The following is a 21621-nucleotide window of genomic DNA, read 5'->3' as shown; positions in this document are numbered from 1 at the left end:
TGAGACAAAGATCCCACTGTTCCATGCTACCGTCCCAATGCGATTAGCTTTCGGGAGATTTTCCGGTGAAAAATCACGGTGTCCACTCACAAATTTTTAACTTTTCTTGTGCGACCTAGTTTTATGGTCTCCGAATCTCTTGTTTTAACACTTGAGCAATGAGGAATTCTGTCCAGTGAAGAGATTCTCTTCTCAGGTGCGAAAAATGGAAACAAAGAGTTGCACTCAAACCAACCTTACTCAACTATGACATAAAAGTTCCCCACCTGAATACAAGTTGACTGATCAACACCCAGGATGTCTGGGCAGACACATTAAAAAAGCACCACCAATGGATGATAGCTCAATTGTCAAGAAGAAGAAAGTTACCTGATCTAAAAAGACTACAAAGAAAAGAAAAAACAACAAGCACCACCATAAACCTGGACGGATCCCCCTCTCTCCTCAATCCTTGGGCGAATGGTTGTCGCTTCAGTTTGCGGATGATGATCCACCAACAACACTTTTTTTCTCTTCAATTCCCCGGAGCCACTTAGTTGTTGTTGTTGTTGTTGAATATACAGCTGCTGCAGTTGGATGTGATTCTGCTGCTGCTGAGATTGAATCAGAAGCTGTTGAAACTGGTGAGAAGTTAATAGGGTCTGCATTGGGTGGTTGTTGCGGTAAAACGACCCCCGAAGGTTCATCTTTAGTCCCCTGCCATTGCAAATGGATTGCCCTGTCAACACCATCAGACTTCTTTTAGTGCATCGTTTAGGGCTACCACAAAACTAAAAAAGAACAAAAGATTACGATGCATGAATCACAAAATAGAGTTGAGAAAAACAAGAGAATCAAAACTATGCTTCATATTTATATATCTCAAGATTGGAGAATTGGACGTCGGTACTTCACAATATCTGGTCAAACGGTGAACAACTAGTCGTCTAGTCCACTTGTGTATACTCTGTATTTTTACCTGGCTAAATTGGGCCTATAGTTATTAAGTGGGGCTTACGATTAGAAAAATAAAAAAGGTATTAAGAAGTAATTTCAAGAAACCCAAGAAGTAATCTCTACAAACCTTTATCCAACTGTCTTTGTTAATCTTTGCTTACTTAGCGTTAATTAACGTTAATTTAGTTGATTAGAGAAAAAATTAAGGGCATTACGAAGCGGTCTTTAGAAACCCGAAGTAATTTCTAGAAACCTTTTATCCAACTATATTAGTTAATGGCTAATTTGCCCTTGATTACTTAACATTAATTTAGTTGATTAGTAATAAAAAATCGTGTTAGATTTTGAAATTAATTTGTGTTAACAAATCATCAAAACATGAAAATTTTAAAATTTTGGTATTTTTTTTTAAGAACACCAAAGGATCGGCTTATGTTGACATTAGTATCAATTGATTATAACTTCAAAAACGTACATAAATTTTGTGAAATTGTTTTTACCCGAATAGGTTTATATAGACATGAAAAACAACCGATTATTCGGAATCGGTTTATATGGACATGAACATAAACCGATTCTGGTAATTTTTTTCTTTATGATCGGGAAATTATGTGTTGTTAAACATCAAATACAACTAACATTTATTCTACTCCATACATATACTCGAGTTGACACTCGAGTTAAGAATGAGTATGATTTCAAACTCATATTCAAATCGTTTGAGAACTCATACTCGTTTTCAATTTGAGTATAAAATTATACTCGTTTTCAAAGTGGGTGCAAAATCACCCGCATTTTCAATTAGAATGTATTAACAAAGTTATACCAAATAATCAAATAACAAGCAAAGATGGTATACTTACGATTGTCTCATAGATGGTACGAGCCCACGATCCCGAATATCCAAATAGAACTTTACAGTCATCCTTAGGTTCTCCTCTCGCTTTACCATTGCTAAGACGACTCAACTGCAAATGTACTGGAGGAACGTGTCTCGTGCTAGGTGCAATGTCCGTTCCATCCTTCTTTACCCTCTTTTTAGTCTTCGACTGTTCAATCTCTTCACCGTCCTGTTTACCAGCATCATCACCTTCATCCTCCTCACCATATTTACCTTCATCATCCTTATCACCATCATCATCATCATCCTTCTCATCCCCACCATTATTTCCTTCATCCTCTTTCTCCTCCTCTTCACCCTCATCCTCTTCACTACCATCACCATTACCATCACCATCCCCATGACCATTACCATCCCCATCCCCATCACCATTACCATCATCATCCCTATCACCATTATCATCCGAATCACCATTACCATCATCATCCCCATCCCCATCACCATCCCCATCACCATTACCTTTTGTGGGAGGTTTTTCTTGTATCTCTTCTTCTTCTTCTTCTTCTTCCTTATCACTGCCTTCAGCAGAAATAACAGGAGAGGATGAACATGACGAATCCGACGACTCCTCACCTTTGTATCTTGGTTAGTTGATAGAAAAGGCTACCTCACTCAGCTTTCTTCCGCGTAATGGACCGACAGTTAAGTACCTATCATGCCGGGGAAGTTTGGAAGGAGGAGTTATCATCATTGTAACCTTGGGTTTGGCCTTCTTGTCACTACAGCCCATACACATAAAAGAACATAACAAACATAGGAGTTAGATTCATGTCTTCAATTAAACGGTCGTCCATGTAAGAATCTAACAAATAAACGACCCTTTAAGACACAACAACGACTCTATATAGTGGGTGACGACCCTTTCATTTTTTTGGACAGAGAGTCTGTCATTTTCTCCAGTAGGTTCGTTGGTGTATTGGTTAGAGTCGCTTAGTGGATGCCAACAGGGTCGTTAAAGTACAAGAACAGTCGTCAGGAAAGGGTCGTCGTCTTCATACTAATACCCGAACGACTCTAATCTAGGGCATCAAAATTGCAGTTTCAGAAAAAGGGTCGTCATCTTCAACCTAACAAGCTAACGATTTTTCATACTTTTTACATGCAAATAAAGGGTCGTTAGGGTTTTAACATTACAATACTGCCGACACTAACACTGTAACTTGCAAATTTCGGTTATCAGACTCGATTTCACAATCAAAACACACAAAAATATGGAATACAAGTTGGGTTTTAGTTCACATACCTTCTAATTAGAGCCATACGTTGCTTGGGTTTCAATTTTTGGGGTTTAGTGATTATTTTCTGCTTAACCTTTCCTTTCAATGCTTCGACGAAATTGTGGAGTTGAATTGCTTTTCTAGCGGTCTGCTTTGTCTTAGCCATGTTCGTAGAAGAAGTTAATCGTCGATCAAAGTTTTATCATCGACGATTACGCGATGAATCGGATGAAGAAATCGTTTTCTTCGAGAGGGTCGTTAATGGTGGTAGTGGAGAAGATGAAGAGGAGGAGAGGAAGAAGATGAAATGAGAAGTGAAACTGATTTTAGATTTTAGGTTTTGTTTAGGGTATAAATTAGGGGTCTTGATTAGGGTAGTTAATTAGCCTTTAACTGATTTTTAAGACTAAGGGTAAAATAGTATTTTCATAGGAAGATTAATACACCCCTAAGAATAATTGGGTGCAAACAAAATGTCATGGCCCCCCAATTAATTTCAATGGCCCCAATTAAACCTGGCTAATTAGGCGAGATCAGTCCAATCGACTTTCCAAAATCCTTGATTATTTTATAATAAACCGCTTTCCCACTTACAAAGGAAACCCCTAGAGAGAACAAAAACAAAAAAAAAGAAAAAAAACCAGAGGGAATTTTGAGAGAGAGTCAGAGATTAGGTTAACAATGAGAATAAGAAATAGAAATAGCTATTGAAATTCCAACAATTTCAGGTATAGAGAATGGGGAAGAAGATCTCGATTCTAAGATGCAGAAGAAAGTTCCAGAAGCAGATGATGGGGATCTGAGTAGTAATGGAAATTGGAACCGGAAGGTTATTGAAGAAGAGATCGTGGTAAAGAAGAAGAAACCCGAGGGGGATTTGGGTAATAAGGGTTTTGAAAAGGATGGAGATGGGAATTTGGGTACTAGTAGTGAAGAAGAAGAGATAGAGGGTCAGAATTGGAAGAGGAACCTTAAGGAATCTGATGAAATTGATGAGCAGCAGCAATTAAAGAAGAGGAAGAGGAGGGATAATTTGAATGAGAGTCCCCAAATAGGCCTGCCATCAGAGGAAATAGATGATGATAGCGAGGAGGAGGAGGAAACAAGTCCATACAAGGTGCCTAATCCTCACAGTGGAAGAAAATGGATTAAACAAGGGAATAAGAAGAAGAAATGTGTTAGGATCATTGATGGGGAAGTTAAAGTTTCCAATATGTGTCATCAGTGCCAAAGAAACAACCAAGGGGAAGTTGTTTGCTGCAAAATCTGTCCAAATAGGCGGTTCTGCGTGCCGTGTATTGAGAAATGGTATCCTGGTGTCTCACTAGAGTCAATTGCAGAGGCTTTCCCTTCTTGCACTGGAATATGCAACTGTAAAGGGTGCTTGCGTTTAGGCTTAAAATCAGTGGAGGCGTCACAAAGGAAGATCGAACCTGAAGAAAAAATTGAGCACTCTAAATATTTGTTGAAATATCTTCTTCCGGGGCTGAAACAGATTAACCAAGAACAAGTAATTGAAAAGGAGGTTGAGGCTACTATTCAGGGATTATCACCATATGAAGTATACATAAGGAATGCAAATTGTGATTACGGCGAGTGTATGTATTGCATCAATTGCAAAACTTCTATAGTGGACTATCATCGGAGCTGCCTAAACTGTAAGTATGATCTTTGCTTGCTTGTTGCCGAGAGATTCGTGATGGTTCCTTTCAAGCGAGTGGAGAGGAAGTAAATGTGAAGTTTGTCAACAGAGGGAATCCGTACATGCACGGGGAACCTGAAGAACCTCTGGAAGGTGCAGCAAGTTTAAGAGCAGAACTCCCTGCAGATACCCTAGAGGATCATGTTAAGTTAACGTCTGAGTGAAAAGTGATGGATGACTGTAGCATCCCTTGTGCATCTTGCGGTTCTGGTATTCTAGAACTGAAATGTATTCTTCCAGAATATTGGGTGTCTGAATTGGAAAAAAACTGCGGATGAAATAACAGCGAAATTCTATATATTATGTTCCAATGACTGCCAGAGCAGTGCTCCTGTTCCAACCCAGTTTCTGATGCAGGAATTGACAACTATAACTTGAGGAGAGCCGCTTCCCGGTAGTGGATGACAACTATCTATATTGTCCAACTGCAAGAGACATCCAACTTGGGGACCTGGAGCATTTCCAGAAACACTGGTGCAAAGGCGAGCCAGTAATTGTTCGCAAGGTGAATGAACTGACCTCTGGCTTAAGCTGGATGCCATTGGTTATGTGTAAAGCATTGCACGAGAAAATTGATTCGAGGGTGGCGAAAGGTGAAGGTCGTTTAGATGCAAAAGCTACTAATTGTATGGATTGGTGCGAGGTTGAGGTTAAGATATTTGACTTTTTCAGAGGCTATTCAGAAGGTCGTATGTTCCCAAACATGTGGCATAAGATGCTCAAACTGAAAGATGTGGTCTTGTTACCGCGCCATTCTGTTGAATTTGTTAGCTCCTTACCCTATCAACAGTACACGAACCCGAAGCGTGGATTTCTTAATCTTGCTACTAAGCTGCCAGCAAAATCCTTGAAACCAGACTTAGGTCCAAAGCCATACATTGCTTATGGGCATGCTGAAGAGCTTGGTCGAGGTGATTCTGTTACCAAACTTCATTACGACATGTCTGACGTGGTGAATATTCTGACTCACATACATGAGGTATCTCTAAGAGAAACACAACTTGATAAGATAAAAGCAGTGAAAAAGAGGCACATGGCCCAAGATAAAAAAGAAAATGAGGAGTATGTCAAGGTTGACCATACAAACTTATCGAACGGGAACTGCAGTGTTAACATTACTGAAATGGGAAAAGAATGTGATGTCTTTGAGCCTGATTATTACTCTAGAAGTGCTGGTGGTGCTCTCTGAAATACCTTAGAAAGCACTCTTGGGAATTCAGACACGTACTGTTCTCGAGTTGAACAAGTAATTCACCCAATTCACGACCAGTCATTCTACTTGACTTTTGAGCAGAAAAGGAAGCTCAAAGAGGAATATGGAATTGAACCATGGACCTTTGTGCAAGAACTTGGTGAGGCAGTGCTCATTCCAGCTGGGTGTCCTCATCAATTGAGGAACTTAAAATCATGTACAAACGTTGCAGTTAGTTTTGTTTCACCTGAGAATGTTCCTGAATGCATGCGGCTGGCTGAGGAGTTTCGTTTGCTTCCTCAGAACCAAGGAGCTAAGGAAGACAAATTGGAGATCAAGAAACTGACCCTCTATGCTGTAAAAAACGCTGTGGATACTGTGACGAATCCATAAAGGTCAGAGGAGAGCACCAACAAAAACACCAAATCTACTGGCAGGAAAAGACAATCCAAAAGAGGCAAGGGTGGAAAAGAAGGGAGAGGAAGCTCCCAACAATGAAGTGTGACGGGAACTTGTTAATGTTGCTATACCAGGGATGTTCATGCAGTTATTTGCTTTTATATGGTTAACAAGTGTAGTTATTGATACTAGGGATTTTCATATTTTGCTGTGCTTTGTCCAGTTTTTTGTTGTTGCTGTCAGAACAATCAAGGCTCCCCTGATTGCATCTGATCAGCTGTTAAAATATACGAAACTGTCAATCTGTACTAATTTGGTGAGATTTCTGAAGCATCTCTATTGGGTTTTGTTTCTACTTCAGTCAGTTTCATCTGCTATAAACTAAGTAATTGAAGAAATAAAGAAGTACTTTTACACAAAGAATGATTTTTATTTATAATGAAAATTTTAATATTTGTGCACAATTACAATTGATAGTTGAAAGAATCGTATAAAAAGCTAAGCAACTGAAAACTTCACCATGGCATTATCAGTCGACTCTATCCTACTTTGCTAGTCTAATCCTGAAGTATGTGATATACTAACAACAAGTATTAATAAATCTAACGAGCTTATGGTTATGGTGTTAGAGAAATGTTGGTACAGATAATGTTTACAGATGATGAGAATAGTGATGTGTACCATTGTTCAACACTTTCCCCTGCTATGAGTTCGGTTTGCGGGTGCCAACATAACCTAGCCCAGCAATAAAGTAGGCCATGGCTTGTGCAAATAAGTATATGAAGAACCAGTTCTTCCCAAATGCAACATCATAGCATCCGCATAAGAAAATGTAGCCGCCCATGAAGAGCTCCATCAAGTAGATCCTGTTTGTGTTTATACAAGAATGGCAAAAGAAAGAAATGTGAATTAGTCGTCAGAGATGCATATAAGTATGATTGTACAAACTGGGGTGAGTGTCAGAAATTAGGCTATCTAGGTCTTCACTTAAAGCATCTAGGAGTTTCCAGTTTAAGAGTGTTCTTTTACCTTTCTAACAGTGGAGGTTTCTCTGATGGTTTAATTGGTAGATTATCCGAACTTTTGGATTTGAGTAGAGCATCTCCTAATTTCTCTGTTACAACCCAGTCGTTCACTCTATCTGTTTCCAATAGACCAATAACTGTTCCTTTGCTTCGATGCATAGCCATGACTGTTTCAAAAAGAATCCAGTAAACAAGTAGGTGGATAGACCTGCACACATTTGAAGAAAGAGCGCACTTAGATTAGCAGCTAGAGCAAATTTTCAAGTGCTGGTAACAGTGAATTTACCTTGGTGTTTCAACAACATTGAGAAGAGTTATGGAAGAGGGTATATAAACTGCACCCCATTTTGGTATTACGACTTCAGGAAACAGAACGCAGGTAGGAATTATAACGCAGTAAAAAGAGAAGGTGACAATGTGAGCTATGATCTTTCGAACTAAGAAGAAGCTATATATCACATGAATCTTCTTCCACAAACTTACTTTCTGCTGGCAGCGTAATGTTTATACATTTGTTTGTCAATACAGGGACGTATTAAAAAGTAAAGTAAAACGGAAACAACCTAACGTAACTTACCTCGCTCCTGATGATCTCCATGAACATTTTTCTGAATAGATTAGCAGGTCCACATGACCATCGATGTTGTTGATAACGAAACGCCTTGAAAGTGCTTGGCAGTTCACATTTAACCTTAAAATTGGACAAACTATTCATTGGTAAAGTGGAATGTCAATTCATATGGATGTAAGCTGTTTTGGGGTTTACAGGGATAGAATGTGGTACCCTGATATCAGAAACATAGACGAACTTCCATCCCTTGAGACTGGCACGGACAGACAGGTCCATGTCCTCGACTGTTGTGCGTCCATTCCACCTTCCAGCTTCGTTAATAGCTGCAATTCTCCAAACTCCAGCAGTGCCATTGAAACCGAAGAAGGCATATGTAAAGGACCCAACTTCTCGTTCCACCTTAAAATGGAAGTTCAAAGACACTTCCTGAATTCTTATCATTATGCATTCGCGCGCATTCACTGAATGAAAAAACATATCATCCCTTAACCCATATTTCACTGGATCTTTACAACTATTGTCCCGGGATAATATCAGAGTTGCAGGCTTGCTTATAACATTAACTCGAACAAGAAAGTAAGAACAGGCAAAGCAAACTTACCGAATTCCCATCGCGCTTGCACTAGACCAATTTCAGGGTTGTGAATGAAGTACGGAATGGTTTTATGGAGGAAGTCAGGATCAGGTTGAAAATCCGCATCAAAGATTGTAACAAAATCACATGCCTCAACATAACTACGCTTGAAACCTTCCTTAAGAGCTCCAGCTTTATACCCATTTCGATTATCTCTAATCTCATCTCATATTTGATATTGATCCCTTCGTTCGCCCACTTTTGACATTCTATTTTGGTGGAGTATTTATGGAAGGCGAATATATATGCTTATTATTTAATTTATTACAAGTTATAGATTATGTATGATCTGGACCAGGTCATAATCTATAACTTAATAGTACAATATTATTATTTAGGTATATCATAAAAATATTATTTATTTCTATGACATTCTATTTTGTGGCTTTTATTATTTAGGTATATCATAAAAATATCTAATAATATTTATTTTAGTATTTTATTAGCTTAGAAAATATCTATTATATAAGGAAACAAATATATTTTAATTGTTAGAAAATAATTGATAATTTTGTAAGAGTTAAGAGCTATTTGTTCTAATATTTAACAATTTTTTGATGAATTAAAAAGTATTAAGTTTCTAGAGTGTTATGTCAGAAATGTATAAGTTTTAGTATTAATTCTGTTTCACGCTTCCGCCGTGCATCATATTTATACCAAATCCTATCAAAATCCCCAACAATACCAAATTTAGTTTTCAGAAACAGTCACTGTACCACCTTAGACTTAAACATTTCAAACAATGTCATGAGTCCACCTTCTGAAATGTTTCAATTTGGCAAATGGACATAGATGAGATGGAAACCTTGACAATAGGGGCAGTAGAATCATCAAGGACTTGAATTATAATCCTATCAGGTGGCCATGAAAGACCACATGCAGCTCCAATTGACACCTTATACACCTGCGTACATCAAAAAAAAAAAAAAAATCTTCCTTTCAAAATTACAGGCACATAATTCAGTACAAATAAATAAAGTTTTTTCTAATGGCATCCTCATTAAAATACTTGGCAAGATTGGGGTATATCCGGATTAATTAGGGTATACCTAATAATACAAAATAGGGTCATTTAGAAGTAAATCCCAAAGCCCCTTAGCCACATATTTTCATTAATGGCTAAATTGCCCTTTTTTAATTAGCATTAATAAACTTTGTTTATCTTAATTAATTGAGTTAGACTAATTAGCAAGATTAGAATTGTATGAAACCATGGTTTAGTAGAGTGAAATTATGGATTGTGTGGGAAGATTTTTGAGAAGAATTTTTTTTTCTTTTTCTTCTGTGAACGGAAAAGAGAAAACCACCCTAGTCAGACATTACTAAAATGAGTTCCTTGGGCGGTTGAAAACCAACATAGTCAGACATTACTAAAATGAGTTCCTAGGGCGGTTTAATGGTTTCAACTTACTCGAAATCGCAGAAAAAAAAAATTACACTTTCAGAACTGAAAGTATGAAAAGTCGGCAAGATCAACATTTATTAACATGCCGGTGAAAAATGGTCGGCTGGGTATACATTGATTAACCTGACGACGAAAAATGGTCGGCTAGGTATACATTGATTAACCTGCCGACGAGAAATGGTCGGCTGGGTATACATTGATTAACCTGCCGGCGAAAACCTGGTCGGCTGGGTATCCATTTTGTGACCTTCCGGCGAAAACATGATCGGCTGGGTATATATTTCCTAGCCTGCCGCCGAACACTTGGTCGGCTGCACATATGTTTCTTAACATGCCCGGCTGGCCAGTCTCTCTAGTAACTGGATACGTTTACGTCCAGTACTTCAGAGTTTGGACACCTGTTAAAGGATTAGCATGCATTGGAGGATAGTTATATTATTTTAGTCACAATTATTCAGCTCAACTCTTCATTATCCCGATCCTCTGCCTCTCTTTCTATCTCCATTAACACATTTACCACAACTTCAAAGCAATAACAGTATGATCTTCACAACAAAAATCACTACTAAACTCATATATGAAGGATGTGCAAAGAACCCGTAGTGAACTACTAACTACTAAGATGGATACTAACAAACAAAATTATGCGAGAGGATTTGAGAAGAATAGATGGAATCATGGATTTTTGTAGTTAAAAAATAAGGTGGTAAACCAATGGATAACGAATTACGAATGGGTACTTTGTAGTGTGATGTAAAATGAATGACATTTTTTTATGTCTTCCATGACAAGCCACTGACGAACATTTTCGGGGATTGGAACGGAATTTTTTGGCCGGATTATCGCGTCTTCCCTATGTTCACGTGGCGGTTCGTATTCTGATATTCACATTTTGTCTTTTCTTATTCTACTCGATCGTGGGAAGAGGGGAATAAGAACCTTTTGGAGTTAAATAACCGCCACTTCTCCCTATCAACGCTCTCCACGTGTCTCATTCCTCGTGTAACCGCTGGTCAGCAATCCATATTCTTCGATCGTGGGTAACCTGGTTTGACCAGTCATCCCTATAAAATACTTTATTTTTCCATATCTTTAAAACTTTACCTTCTTCACTTCTTCTTTCTTTCCTCTGTAATTTTCGGTTTCGTTTCGCTCTTCTTTGATGGCTCCCAAGAAAGTCCCTAGCCCTACTACATCTTCAACTTATGAGGAATTTAAAGTCGATCTTGAGAAGTTGGGCATTTCTCTATCTCTTGTAGTTGATTCCTCCGTTTCTCCTCCGATTATTGCCACCAAATTCATGGAATTGAATTACCAATGGACATTCATACATGAACTTGGACTTTTACAAAGATGTTGGTCACCGTTGGGCAACTGAAAGCGGGTCTTTATTTTTCCCTGTATGATCCAAAGAACCCTCTTTTTTACGAAATCCTAGTTAAGCTTCAACGAGGTGTTTACCAACTCTGTGGAAACGCTATTCGTATTGCTAATAAGTTTGTTAGAAAATCTAATGGTGGTCCTTCCCAGCTTCAACTTCTGGCGCAAGATTTCGTTCCTGCTGATTACAACATTGATTTTTTTTCTGCGAACTACACTCGCCGAGATATGGCCACGAGAGCCTATCAAGAGTGGGGTGTCAAGCTTTCGCGCAAAACTTTGGCTGACCAGACCAAGGCCCTTCTCTTGGATGTTGATCTTGTTGGTGTAAAACGAAACAAAAATCTTCGTCTTTCTAACGATGAGGATTGGATGATGTTCCCTTTAATAGCTGAGGGTCCTCTGGTATGTGGTTTCGACGAGAACGACAACCCTGGTACTGGTCCTCTTCCCGATCACGCCCATCTCGCAGAATATGACCCGGGTCGTCTTTTCTGGCCTAAGATACCCCACGAGGTAAGTTTATTTTCTTTTCGGGCTTTTTGCCTTTTATTTATCTCGCTTCCTGACGTCCTTGTTCCTGTCTCAGTATCCACTTCCCCCTCCTGGTATGTTGAAGGATCGCTCAAGGAAACCAGTTAAAACACAGGTTTCTATCTCGTGACCTCTCCATTGGTCATCACCCTCGTCAATTTCTAACTCTTCGTTTCTCAAGGGAGCGAGCCTCAAGCAACGACGGGTCCTTCTATGAATTTAAGGGAACGCCATCGTTCCGGGGTCCCTTCTACCACTGCCCAGGTATCCCTTGCTTTCTTAACTTGCCTTTTCTTCTTCTCGCGCCGCCTCTTAATCTCGCGATTTTCAGGACGATCCTCCCACATCTCCTATCCCACAACCTCGCCGTCATGGCTTAGATGTGGATGACATGAACCAAGTCCATTTTTCATCAGTTCTAACTCATCCAGATCCCCTCATCATCAACAACCTAGCACATCTCGTGAGACTATCCCTTCGCAAACTGTTCCTTCTACTGAACCCACTTCGCCTAAAGGAGACCAGGAAGCTAACGAAGTGAAGGAGCCCGATAATCTTCCTGACATGAGATTTTTAAGGGAGATTTTTTTTTTGAAAACTCGTGGGAACCACTCCTTAAGATCTGAAGCTACTGAGTCCTTGATCTCTCTCAATTTTGATGACTTCTTGGCTGAAGATCAGTCCTTTATTTTGAGCGCTTCTTTGAATCTCTCTTTGCAGCAGCATTCCGCCATAATGGGTTTGGTGCGCTTTTTAAGTTGTCTTTGCAGCAGCATTCCAACATAATTCAGTAATAACAAATTTAGAATCTGACCTGATGATGATTCTTTGACATTTCCAAAACACAGCAAGTTCAGCTGCACAGACAACTGCATACATTTCAGCAAAATAATTTGTTGATGTACCAAGTCCACCAGTCAGAGTACCAATAACTTGACATAAATGATCCCTAACAACAATCCCAAAACCCGCATCACCTGGATTGCCTATGGAAGCACCATCACCGCAGAAAAGAGTGAATTTACTACTCGGAGGAGACCACTGACAGGCTTTAATACTCTGAAATTTTGAGTTCCTATGACCCAACTTGAAGAAGGAAATGATTTGCATATCATAATTTTGGTTCCATTTAGTGCCATTCATTCTAATTCCACCTTCGTTTACTAACTTCAATAACCTGCATTTGAAGTTTGGTATGCTAGGAGCAAATCCTTCAAAGAATCTTTTCTAAAACTACTAATCTCTCTTACTCTCTAAAAATGTATGTTAGAAATCGTGGTCCCGAGTTTACTGAAGAAGAGGATATAATTATATGCAAATCATATTTTTTTTCATAGGGTAATCACTGGTGTGGGTTTTCATGACACTTATTTTTGGGAGAACATTTTTTCAATGTTCGTCTCACTGACGGGAACCCCAGGAAACCGAGATGCTCGTCGATTGCATGCTCGTTTTCAATCTATTAGGATTGCAGTCTATCCATTTTTTGCTCTGGTAATGGAAATTGATCGAGCAAAGTTCATCGGTGTAACTGAAGATGAAGTTATCCAAACATCTCTTGATAATTGGGAGGAAGCTCACGAAAAACCTTTTCGTTATGAAGCGTGTTTTGGAATTCTAAAAGATGATCCATCTCAACCACATTTGTACTGCACTCGAATGTCGCTCCCGGTCTTTACAATGGAAGAAGATGTTACTCTTGTTCTATGTTGGTTACATCGTTTGATGAGACCAATGAACAATGACTATTTCTGGGAAAGAGTATTGGGACATTTTGTAGCATCGCGGACCGAAACCACAAGACACAGTAAGAGCCTAGAACTAAGAATTGCATTCATCACTAAGGAAGTCAAACATTATACGGAAGTTTTGTGGATGGTTCACCTTAGCTATTCTGGATTATCCAATGAAGAACTGGTGAGTATCTTACCTTTGTCCTCACTGATCAACTGCATCATAAATATCTGAACTTGTTGTTTATCTGTTTAACAGAAAACCATCGCTCAGACCAAGTTTACTTAAGAAAGCGGAAGAGAGTTTAAGCATTTTGAATGTTATGAACTCTACAAAGAGAATGTCACTCAATTTGATGTAGTTTGATGTTTTTGTTATGGATTTGATATTATTTGCAAGTTCAAATTATAATAAATTTCGCTTAATCTGAAGTGGAAATCTCTATTTTAAAATCTAAATATTTACATTCATTGATGCCAATTCTTTTACAAGATATAAATTTAGGCAATAATAAAACGTACTAAACAACTTCAATAAAAATCGAGTACAAGTTTTGGGCCTTTTTATCTTCATTTGACGTATCTTCCATTCAACACGCTCTTTGACTGTTTCGCCTTTATTTTTGAATTTTTTGTTGTTAACTTTCAAAACTGGAGCTCTTCTTTGCCTTTTAGCGGAACATTTTCTTGGAGCAACTTCAAAAACTTGCACTTCCCTCTTAGAATTTTCAATCTTTTTAAAACTCCCACATATCTTAGAAACACCACCTTCAAGTTTTACGTCGCCAAAAAGTGTGGTCGCCTTTTCAGCCATTGAGAAATAGATTTTAGAAGAGAAAATTCAAGAGAAATGAATTTCGGTGTGAGTGAATTGTTTGAAATTGATGGTAATTTATAGAGGTAAAAAGTGAATTTTGAATTTTAAGAAACTACCCGTTGGCGTTTTTGCTACAAACGCCAGCGTCATACGTTCAAGCGCCGCGTTGAAGCTTTGAGCTCCAACACTTGTCCTTGGATCATGTATAGCACACAGGACTTTCAAGTAAGCAATTTTTTCTTCTTGCATAGAAAATTCTTTCAAGAAACTCAGAAACTCTTTGGGTTCCGGACTGAAGCACAAGTCCCTCATAAAGAGAACATAATGATATATCCTCACCAATCTCTACTTGTGTGTTAATCGATCCCGTGTTTGGTAGGAATACTCTCTCGACCATTTTTGTTCTCATCTGTTTATAATTTAGGTCAATTTCATTTATTGAAAAACCAAAACGACCTTAATCATCAAATCCAACAAGTGCAAAAAAACTCAAATTCAAGAACAAAATTATCCAGCTAAATTTCCAATAGAATGTAACAAAAGATACAGATTGACATATAAGAGCGCTTTCGTATACTTAATAGATGAACAAACACTGTCAGGGGAGCCTTAATTTTTCTAGCAGCAACAACAAAGCACAGCAAAAGATGAGCATCCCCGATATCAGTAACTAAGGTTATAACCGTCAAAAAGTAAAAAACTGCACACTAAGAAGTCCTTATTACATTTGAAATGCACAATGACTTCAAAGTTCAAAAGATTCATTGTTGGCACCTTCCTGCCCCTCTTCCTCAACGACCATTCCCATTGTAGGGGTTATCCTTCTCCACTCTTGGTCTCCCTTCTTTTCCACCCCTGCCTCCTCTTTTGGATCGCCTTTTGCTGCCAGTAGGTTTGGTGTTTCTGTTGGCGCTCTCCTCTAACCTGTATGGGTCGTGCACAGCATCCACGACGTTTTTGACAGCATAGAGGATCATTTTCTTGACCTCCAATATGTCTTCCTTAGCTCCATGGTTCTGAGGAAGCAAACGAAACTCCTCAGCCAACCGCATGCATTCCTGAACATTCTCAGGTGAAACAAAACCAGCAGCAACGTTTGTACATGACTTTAAATTCCTTACTTGGTGAGGACAACCAGCTGGAATGAACACTGCCTCACCAAGTTCTTGCACAAAGGTCCATGGTTCAATTCCATATTCCTCCTTGAGCTTTCTTTTCTGCTCAAAAGTCAAGTAGAATGACTGGTCGTGGATTGGATGACTTACCTGCTCAACTCGAAGACAGTATAAGTGCCTGAACTCCCAAGAATGCTTTCTAAGGTATTCCTGCAGCTTTGGAACATCTTCTCTACGGAAGATATCCCAGAGAGCACCACCAGCACTTCTAGGGTAATATTCAGGCTCAAAAGCATCACATTCTTTTTCCACTTCAGTACTGTTAACACTGCAGTTCCTGTTCCATAAGTTTGTATGCGAGACCTTGACATGCTCATCATTTTCCTTTTTATCCTGGGCCATGTGCCTCTTTTTCGCTGCTTTAATTTTATCAAGCTGTGTATCTTCTAGAGATACCTCATGTATGTGAGTCAAAACATTGACCATATCAGATATGTCGCAATGAAGTTTGGTGACAGAGTCACCTCGACCAAGTTCTTCAAAATGCCCATAAGCAATCTGCGCCTTTGGACCTAAGTCCGGTTTCAAGGATTTTGGTGGCAACTTGGTAACAAGATTAACAAATCCATGCTTCAGGTTTGTGTACTGTTGATAGGGTAAGGAACTAACAAATTCAACACAATGACGCGGTAACAAGACCACATCTTTCAGTTTGAACATCTTAGGCCACATGTTAGGGAACATAAGACCTTCTGAATAGCCTCTGAAAAAGTGAGCCATCTTAACCTCAACCTCGCACCAATCCATACAATTCATAGCTTTCACATCTAAGCGACCTTCACCTTTCGCCACCCTCGAATTAGTTTTCTCGCGCAATGCTTTAGACATAACCAATGGCGCCCAGCTTAAGCCAGAGGTCAGTTCATTCACCTTGCGAACAATTAGTGGCTCGCCTCTGCACCAGTGCTTCTGGAAATGCTCCAGGTCCGCATGTTGGATGTCTCTTGCAATTGGACAATACAAATAGTTGTCATCCACTTCTCGTGAAGCAGCTCTCCGTAAGTTATTGTTGGTAATGTCTGCAGCGCAAACTTGGTTGGAACAGGAGCACTGCTCTGTAGCAGTCACTGGATCATAAAAAATATTGAATTCTGTTGCTATTTTGTCCGCACTGCTTTCCAATTTAGACACCCAATTTTTTGGAAGGATGCATTTCAGTTCTAGAAGACCAGAACCACAGGATGCACAAGGAATGCTACAATCAGCCATCACTTTCCACTCAGATGTAACATGCATGTATGGATGCCATCTGTTGACAAGCTTCACATTTACTTCCTCTCCACCCCCTTGAAAGGAACAATCACGAATCTCTCGGCAACAGGTAAGGCAAAGGTCATAATTACAGTTTGGGCAGCTCCGGTGATAGTCCACTATAGAAGTTTTGCAGTTGTCACAATACATACGCTCGCCATCATCACAATTTGCACTCATAATTTCTACTTCTGAGGGTGATAGTCCTTGAATGGTAGCCTCAACCTCCTTTTCAGTTACTTGTTCTTGATTAATCTGCTTCAGCACCGGAAGAAGATATTTCAACAAATATTTAGAGTACTCAACTTTTTCTTCAGGTTCCATCTTCCTTTCTGAGGCCTCCACTGATCTGAAGCCTTTGCGCAAGCATCCTTTACAGTTGCATATTCCAGTGCAAAAAGGGCAAGCCTCTGCAATTGACTCTAGTGAGACACCAGGATACCATTTTTTTATACATGGCTGGCAAAACCGCTTATTTGGACAAATTTTGCACCGAATAACTCCCCCTGGTCGATTGATTGTCTTGCACTGGTGGCACACATCGGATTCTTTAACTTCCCCATCAATGATCTTAACACACTTTTTAGTATTCCCATCTATTACCCATTTTCTTCTTTTGTGAGTATTAGGTACCTTGAGTGGACTTGTTTCCTCAGGCTCAGTATTAGGTACCCCATCCACCTCCTTGCTAGCATCATCTATTACCTCTGATGGCAGGCCTATTTGGGAACTCTCATTAAAATTATCCCTCTTCCTCTTCTTTAATTGCTGCTGCTCATCATTTTCATCAGATACCTTAAGATTTCTCTTCCAATTCTGACCCTCTTTCTCTTCTTCACCACTAATACCCAAATTCCCATCTCCCTCCTTTTCAAAACCCTTATTACCCAAATCTCCCTCAGATTTCTTCTTCTTCTTCTTTACCAACTCCTTCAGTACAACCTCTTCTTCCAACCATTTACTTTCACCATCATTACTGCTCAAATCCCCCTCATCTGCTTCTTTAACTTTCTTCTTCATCATAGAATCAAGATCTTTTTCCCCATTCTCTTTACCTGGAACTGTATTTGCACTAGTTCTTCTCTGTCTTATTCTCATTATTAACCTAATCTCTCTCCGTCTCTCAAAACGTCTCTTTGCTTTCTTTCTCTGGGTTGGATAAATGGGGTTTAGAAATTAATTTTGGAGTTTTGAAATTTGAATTACTACTCCCGCCATTTTGTGTAATTAGGAGTTGATTTCCCGCGCAATCCCGCCATTTTGTGTCGGATTCTTATGGATATGTAACAGGAACCCATGTCGGCTGAAGACTCCAATTTGTCAAAACCACTGGTACAAGTTTTCCGTCTGCTTTTTGTACTTATTCTTGTTTTTTGTACTTATGCTTCGGGAAACGATTGAAATCTGGAGAGGGCTTTTTGCTCCTCTTCTTGTGTTTGTACATGGGGAGAATGGAGGGATTTAAGCAAGTAAATGATGTTATAACAAGCTATGTTCATGAAAAACTATTTCAGTTGTCTGAAGATGATATAAATCAAAGAACTTGGATTGATATGGAATGTAATAATAAGCTCCATTATAGCACCAGGATTGACAGTTTCAATCTACTTGTGTTCAGTGATGCGAATTCATTGCCATCTTTGATGCTGATTTCCAACCTGAACCTGACTACCTCCACCGAACCATTCCTTATCTCTTACACAATCCGGAAACTGGTCTTGTTCAAGCACAAGCCGAATTCAGTAATTTAGCATCTCCTCGTTACTAACTGGATTCTTTTGCTCTAGATAGTCTTACTCTGTGAAAGCAGAAAGCAGCTGATTTTAATAAATCTGGATAGTGAATTTACTAGGTGATGAAAATCAGTGGACAGATAATGAAATCTGGATAGTGAATTTATTAGGTGATGAAAATCAGTGGACAGATAATGAAAGGGTTGATTTGGTTTTACAGCCAATTCACAAGAGTGTATAATGACAAGAATTCAAGAAGTGTCTTTGAACCTACATTATAAGGTGGAACGAGAAATTGGGTCTTTCCCATATGTCTTCTTCAGTTTCAATGGCTCAGCAGGAGTATGGAGACTTACAGCTATTGATGAAGCTGGAGGATGGAATGCACACACAACCACCGAGGACTTGGATCTGTCCTTCCGTGCAAGTCTCTACGGCTGGAAATTTGTCTGTCTCTGATATCAAGGTTTTATACTCTACTCCTGAAAAACGAAACAGTTAAACTCCTTTTAGAGGCAATCCCCCGTAGCAACCATTAATCTTTCCTCACTTCCAGGTGAAAAGTGAACTGCCTAGCACTTGCAAGGCCCTACGTTATCAACAACATCGATGGTCACGTGGATCTGCTAACTTGTTCAGCAAAATGGTGATGGATATCATCAGGAATAAGGTAAACTAAATAATGTTTCCATTTTACTCTCCTTCTTAACTGCAAACCATACCTTGAAACATGTAACATTTACTTACTGCAGAGGATCAGTTTGTGGAGGAGGGTTTATGTGATATATAACCTCTTCTTAATCTGGAAGATGATAACTCCTATGTGTGTTATGTTTCCTGAAGTCGCGATTCCAAAATGGGGTACAGTTTATGCACCCACTGTCATATCGCTTCTCAATACAGTTGAAACACCAAGGTGAGTTCATCTATGTGTATGTTATTATGTCCACACCCTTATGCTGCTTCCTATGGAACTTAAAAGTTTTTTCTTTATATCTAGTTTGAGCAGGTCTATCCACCTACTGGCTTTCTGCATTTCGCTTGAAATTGTCATGTCTATTACTAGAACCAAAGCATACTTATCGGTTTGCTAGATAAAAAGAGAGCAAGCGAATGGGTGTCACAGAGAAATTAGGAGACGCTCTACTCAAATCTAAAGACTCCAACAACAGTTTACCAATCAAATTATCATGGAAACCTCCTTTGCTATAAAGGTAGAAACACGTTCTCAAATCCAAGTTCATCTATGTTTCATCTGAACAACACTATGTTTAGATTGTCCGACCTAGAATTTGTCCAACTTCTTAAGATTAAATAGTGATCCTATAACACAGATACAAGCCATACTTCTAGAAATTGGTCGGTGTTAACAGTGGGGCCTTTCTTTCTCAAAGGCTTAATTTGATGAACCCACTCAGATAACAACTTATAAAGCCATACACGTGTAAAACTACTCAGCCATTGTGATTCAATTTGGATACAGGTATACCATGGTCAACTATCAAAAGTTCCAGACAAGTAGGATTAAAACGAAAGCAAGATTCAGAGATATAAGGGAAACCAGATTAACAATATCCAGGTCTACACATTCCATCTGTAAGATAGTAATTTATGGAGATATACTTGACTAATTTTTTATTTCTTCTTTTTGAGTTTCTACTAGAATCTACTTGATGGAGCTCTGCACGGGAGGGTTCATTTTTTTTTGTGTGTGCATGTTATGACCTAGCAAACGAGAAGTCTGGAAAACACATATACTAGTATGTACAAGCAAGTGCCTTCTGGCTTCTTCATTTGCAGGCTAGGTTACGTTGACACCCAACCCGCATATTATTAGCAAGGGTAATGAATCAAGTCTACGAAGAGACATCAGTCTCATCATTTGTAATCTTTACAGTGACAACATAGTGAAGTTTTCAATTGGCTAGGGAGTCCTACACCCTAAATTGTAATGTCTTTTGCATATGATTCTTTCAACTACGAATTGAATTGTACAGGAAAAATCAATATATGCCATTCTTTCTGTAAACTTCATTGCATCTTCCATTTACTAAACATCTACTTCTACCTCACCCCTAATGAAATTTCACAGTCTCAGAACATGGGTTCGCTCAATACCTGATAAGAAAAAAGATCCAACAATTTAATTTCACAACCAACAATGTGAGTTTAAGTATCCCAATATCAAATATTTGACATGGATTTCTAACAAAGACATAGTTATCATAATCCAAAATCTTATTCAATTCAAGAACCCTAGTTTCAGAACAACAAGACATAAATCCCAATTTAAACCACAAAATAAAACTGAAAATCTCACCAGAATCATCCGTTCCATCATCGTCGGAATCAGAGAGCTTTGAGCATATCTTCAGCACTACTATTCTCAAAATCCCCAATTCTCCCCAATTCAACACCTTAACAACACCATCAGCAATAGTATCAACACCCATAGATTTCAGTTCACTTGATTTCTCAACAAATCCAGGTAAATGTTTTTCTGAACATGTCGGTGGAAAAGCACCGGCGACGGAGAATAAGATACAGAAACAGTGGTCACACGACACAATAGAGAGAGAAGTGGCGGAATAATATTACGGTTCCAATTTCAATGGAGGCAACGGTGCACTTGGATCCGAGAAACATTGATATTTTGGATGATAGTCGGATTTCTTTTTCCAAGGCCTATTCTTATGCACATGTCAAAAAAAAGTTATTTGGCATACGAGGTGGCATGTCAAACTAATTGCGCCACTATAGGAAAATCGATAAGCGATAGACTTTCTAGCGAACGATATTATGAATAACGCTGGCAATATTGTGATTATTGCTGGCGTTATACATTAGATCGAGCGATATAAACAATATCGTTGGCGATATTAATTATATCGACCACTGGATATTTTGCAACGGCTATTTCCCCCTACTGGTTCTTATATATACGCCCTCGTATTTCTCCAAGGTACTCACGCCTACTTCAGCCTATATTTCACCAATTTCTCTATTTCTATTGTCA

The 21621-nt window shown here is 38.9% G+C and overlaps 2 protein-coding genes and 2 pseudogenes across 5 annotated transcripts; 2 read left to right on the top strand and 2 right to left on the bottom strand.

The window, feature by feature from the left end:
* Positions 1-3638: 3638 nt before the first annotated feature.
* Positions 3639-6667, top strand: LOC113311852 (annotated as a pseudogene).
* On the top strand, positions 5949-6667 carry LOC113311851 (lysine-specific demethylase JMJ25-like; the record flags this gene model as incomplete). The annotated part of the gene is made up of 1 exon (XM_026560650.1): positions 5949-6667. A coding segment is annotated over one exon (393 nt), but the record flags the coding sequence as incomplete, so codon positions are not given.
* A 363-nt stretch (positions 6668-7030) lies between these two features.
* On the bottom strand, positions 7031-9945 carry LOC113311850 (annotated as a pseudogene).
* Positions 9946-14961: 5016 nt separating this feature from the next.
* Positions 14962-21240, bottom strand: LOC113313961 (lysine-specific demethylase JMJ25-like). Of its 4 annotated transcripts, none has more exons than XM_026562732.1 (4): positions 20926-21240; positions 20679-20723; positions 18880-19087; positions 14962-18670 (listed from the first exon to the last, which is right to left on the bottom strand). In XM_026562732.1, exon 4 carries the CDS (start codon positions 17968-17970, stop codon positions 15238-15240), a length of 2733 nt encoding a protein of 910 aa, XP_026418517.1. In that variant the 5' UTR covers positions 17971-18670; positions 18880-19087; positions 20679-20723; positions 20926-21240; the 3' UTR covers positions 14962-15237. The 4 variants fall into 4 exon arrangements, with proteins under 4 accessions (XP_026418517.1, XP_026418518.1, XP_026418515.1 ...); XM_026562733.1 differs by having other exon boundaries at positions 18962-19087; XM_026562730.1 differs by lacking the exon at positions 20679-20723.
* Positions 21241-21621: the final 381 nt, after the last annotated feature.

Source organism: Papaver somniferum, chromosome 9 (assembly GCF_003573695.1).
Source record: "Papaver somniferum cultivar HN1 chromosome 9, ASM357369v1, whole genome shotgun sequence".
In the NCBI taxonomy this organism is placed as follows: Eukaryota; Viridiplantae; Streptophyta; class Magnoliopsida; order Ranunculales; family Papaveraceae; genus Papaver; species Papaver somniferum.
The sequence above is the reverse complement of the archived record's forward strand: the minus strand, read 5'-3'. Positions and strand labels throughout refer to the sequence as shown.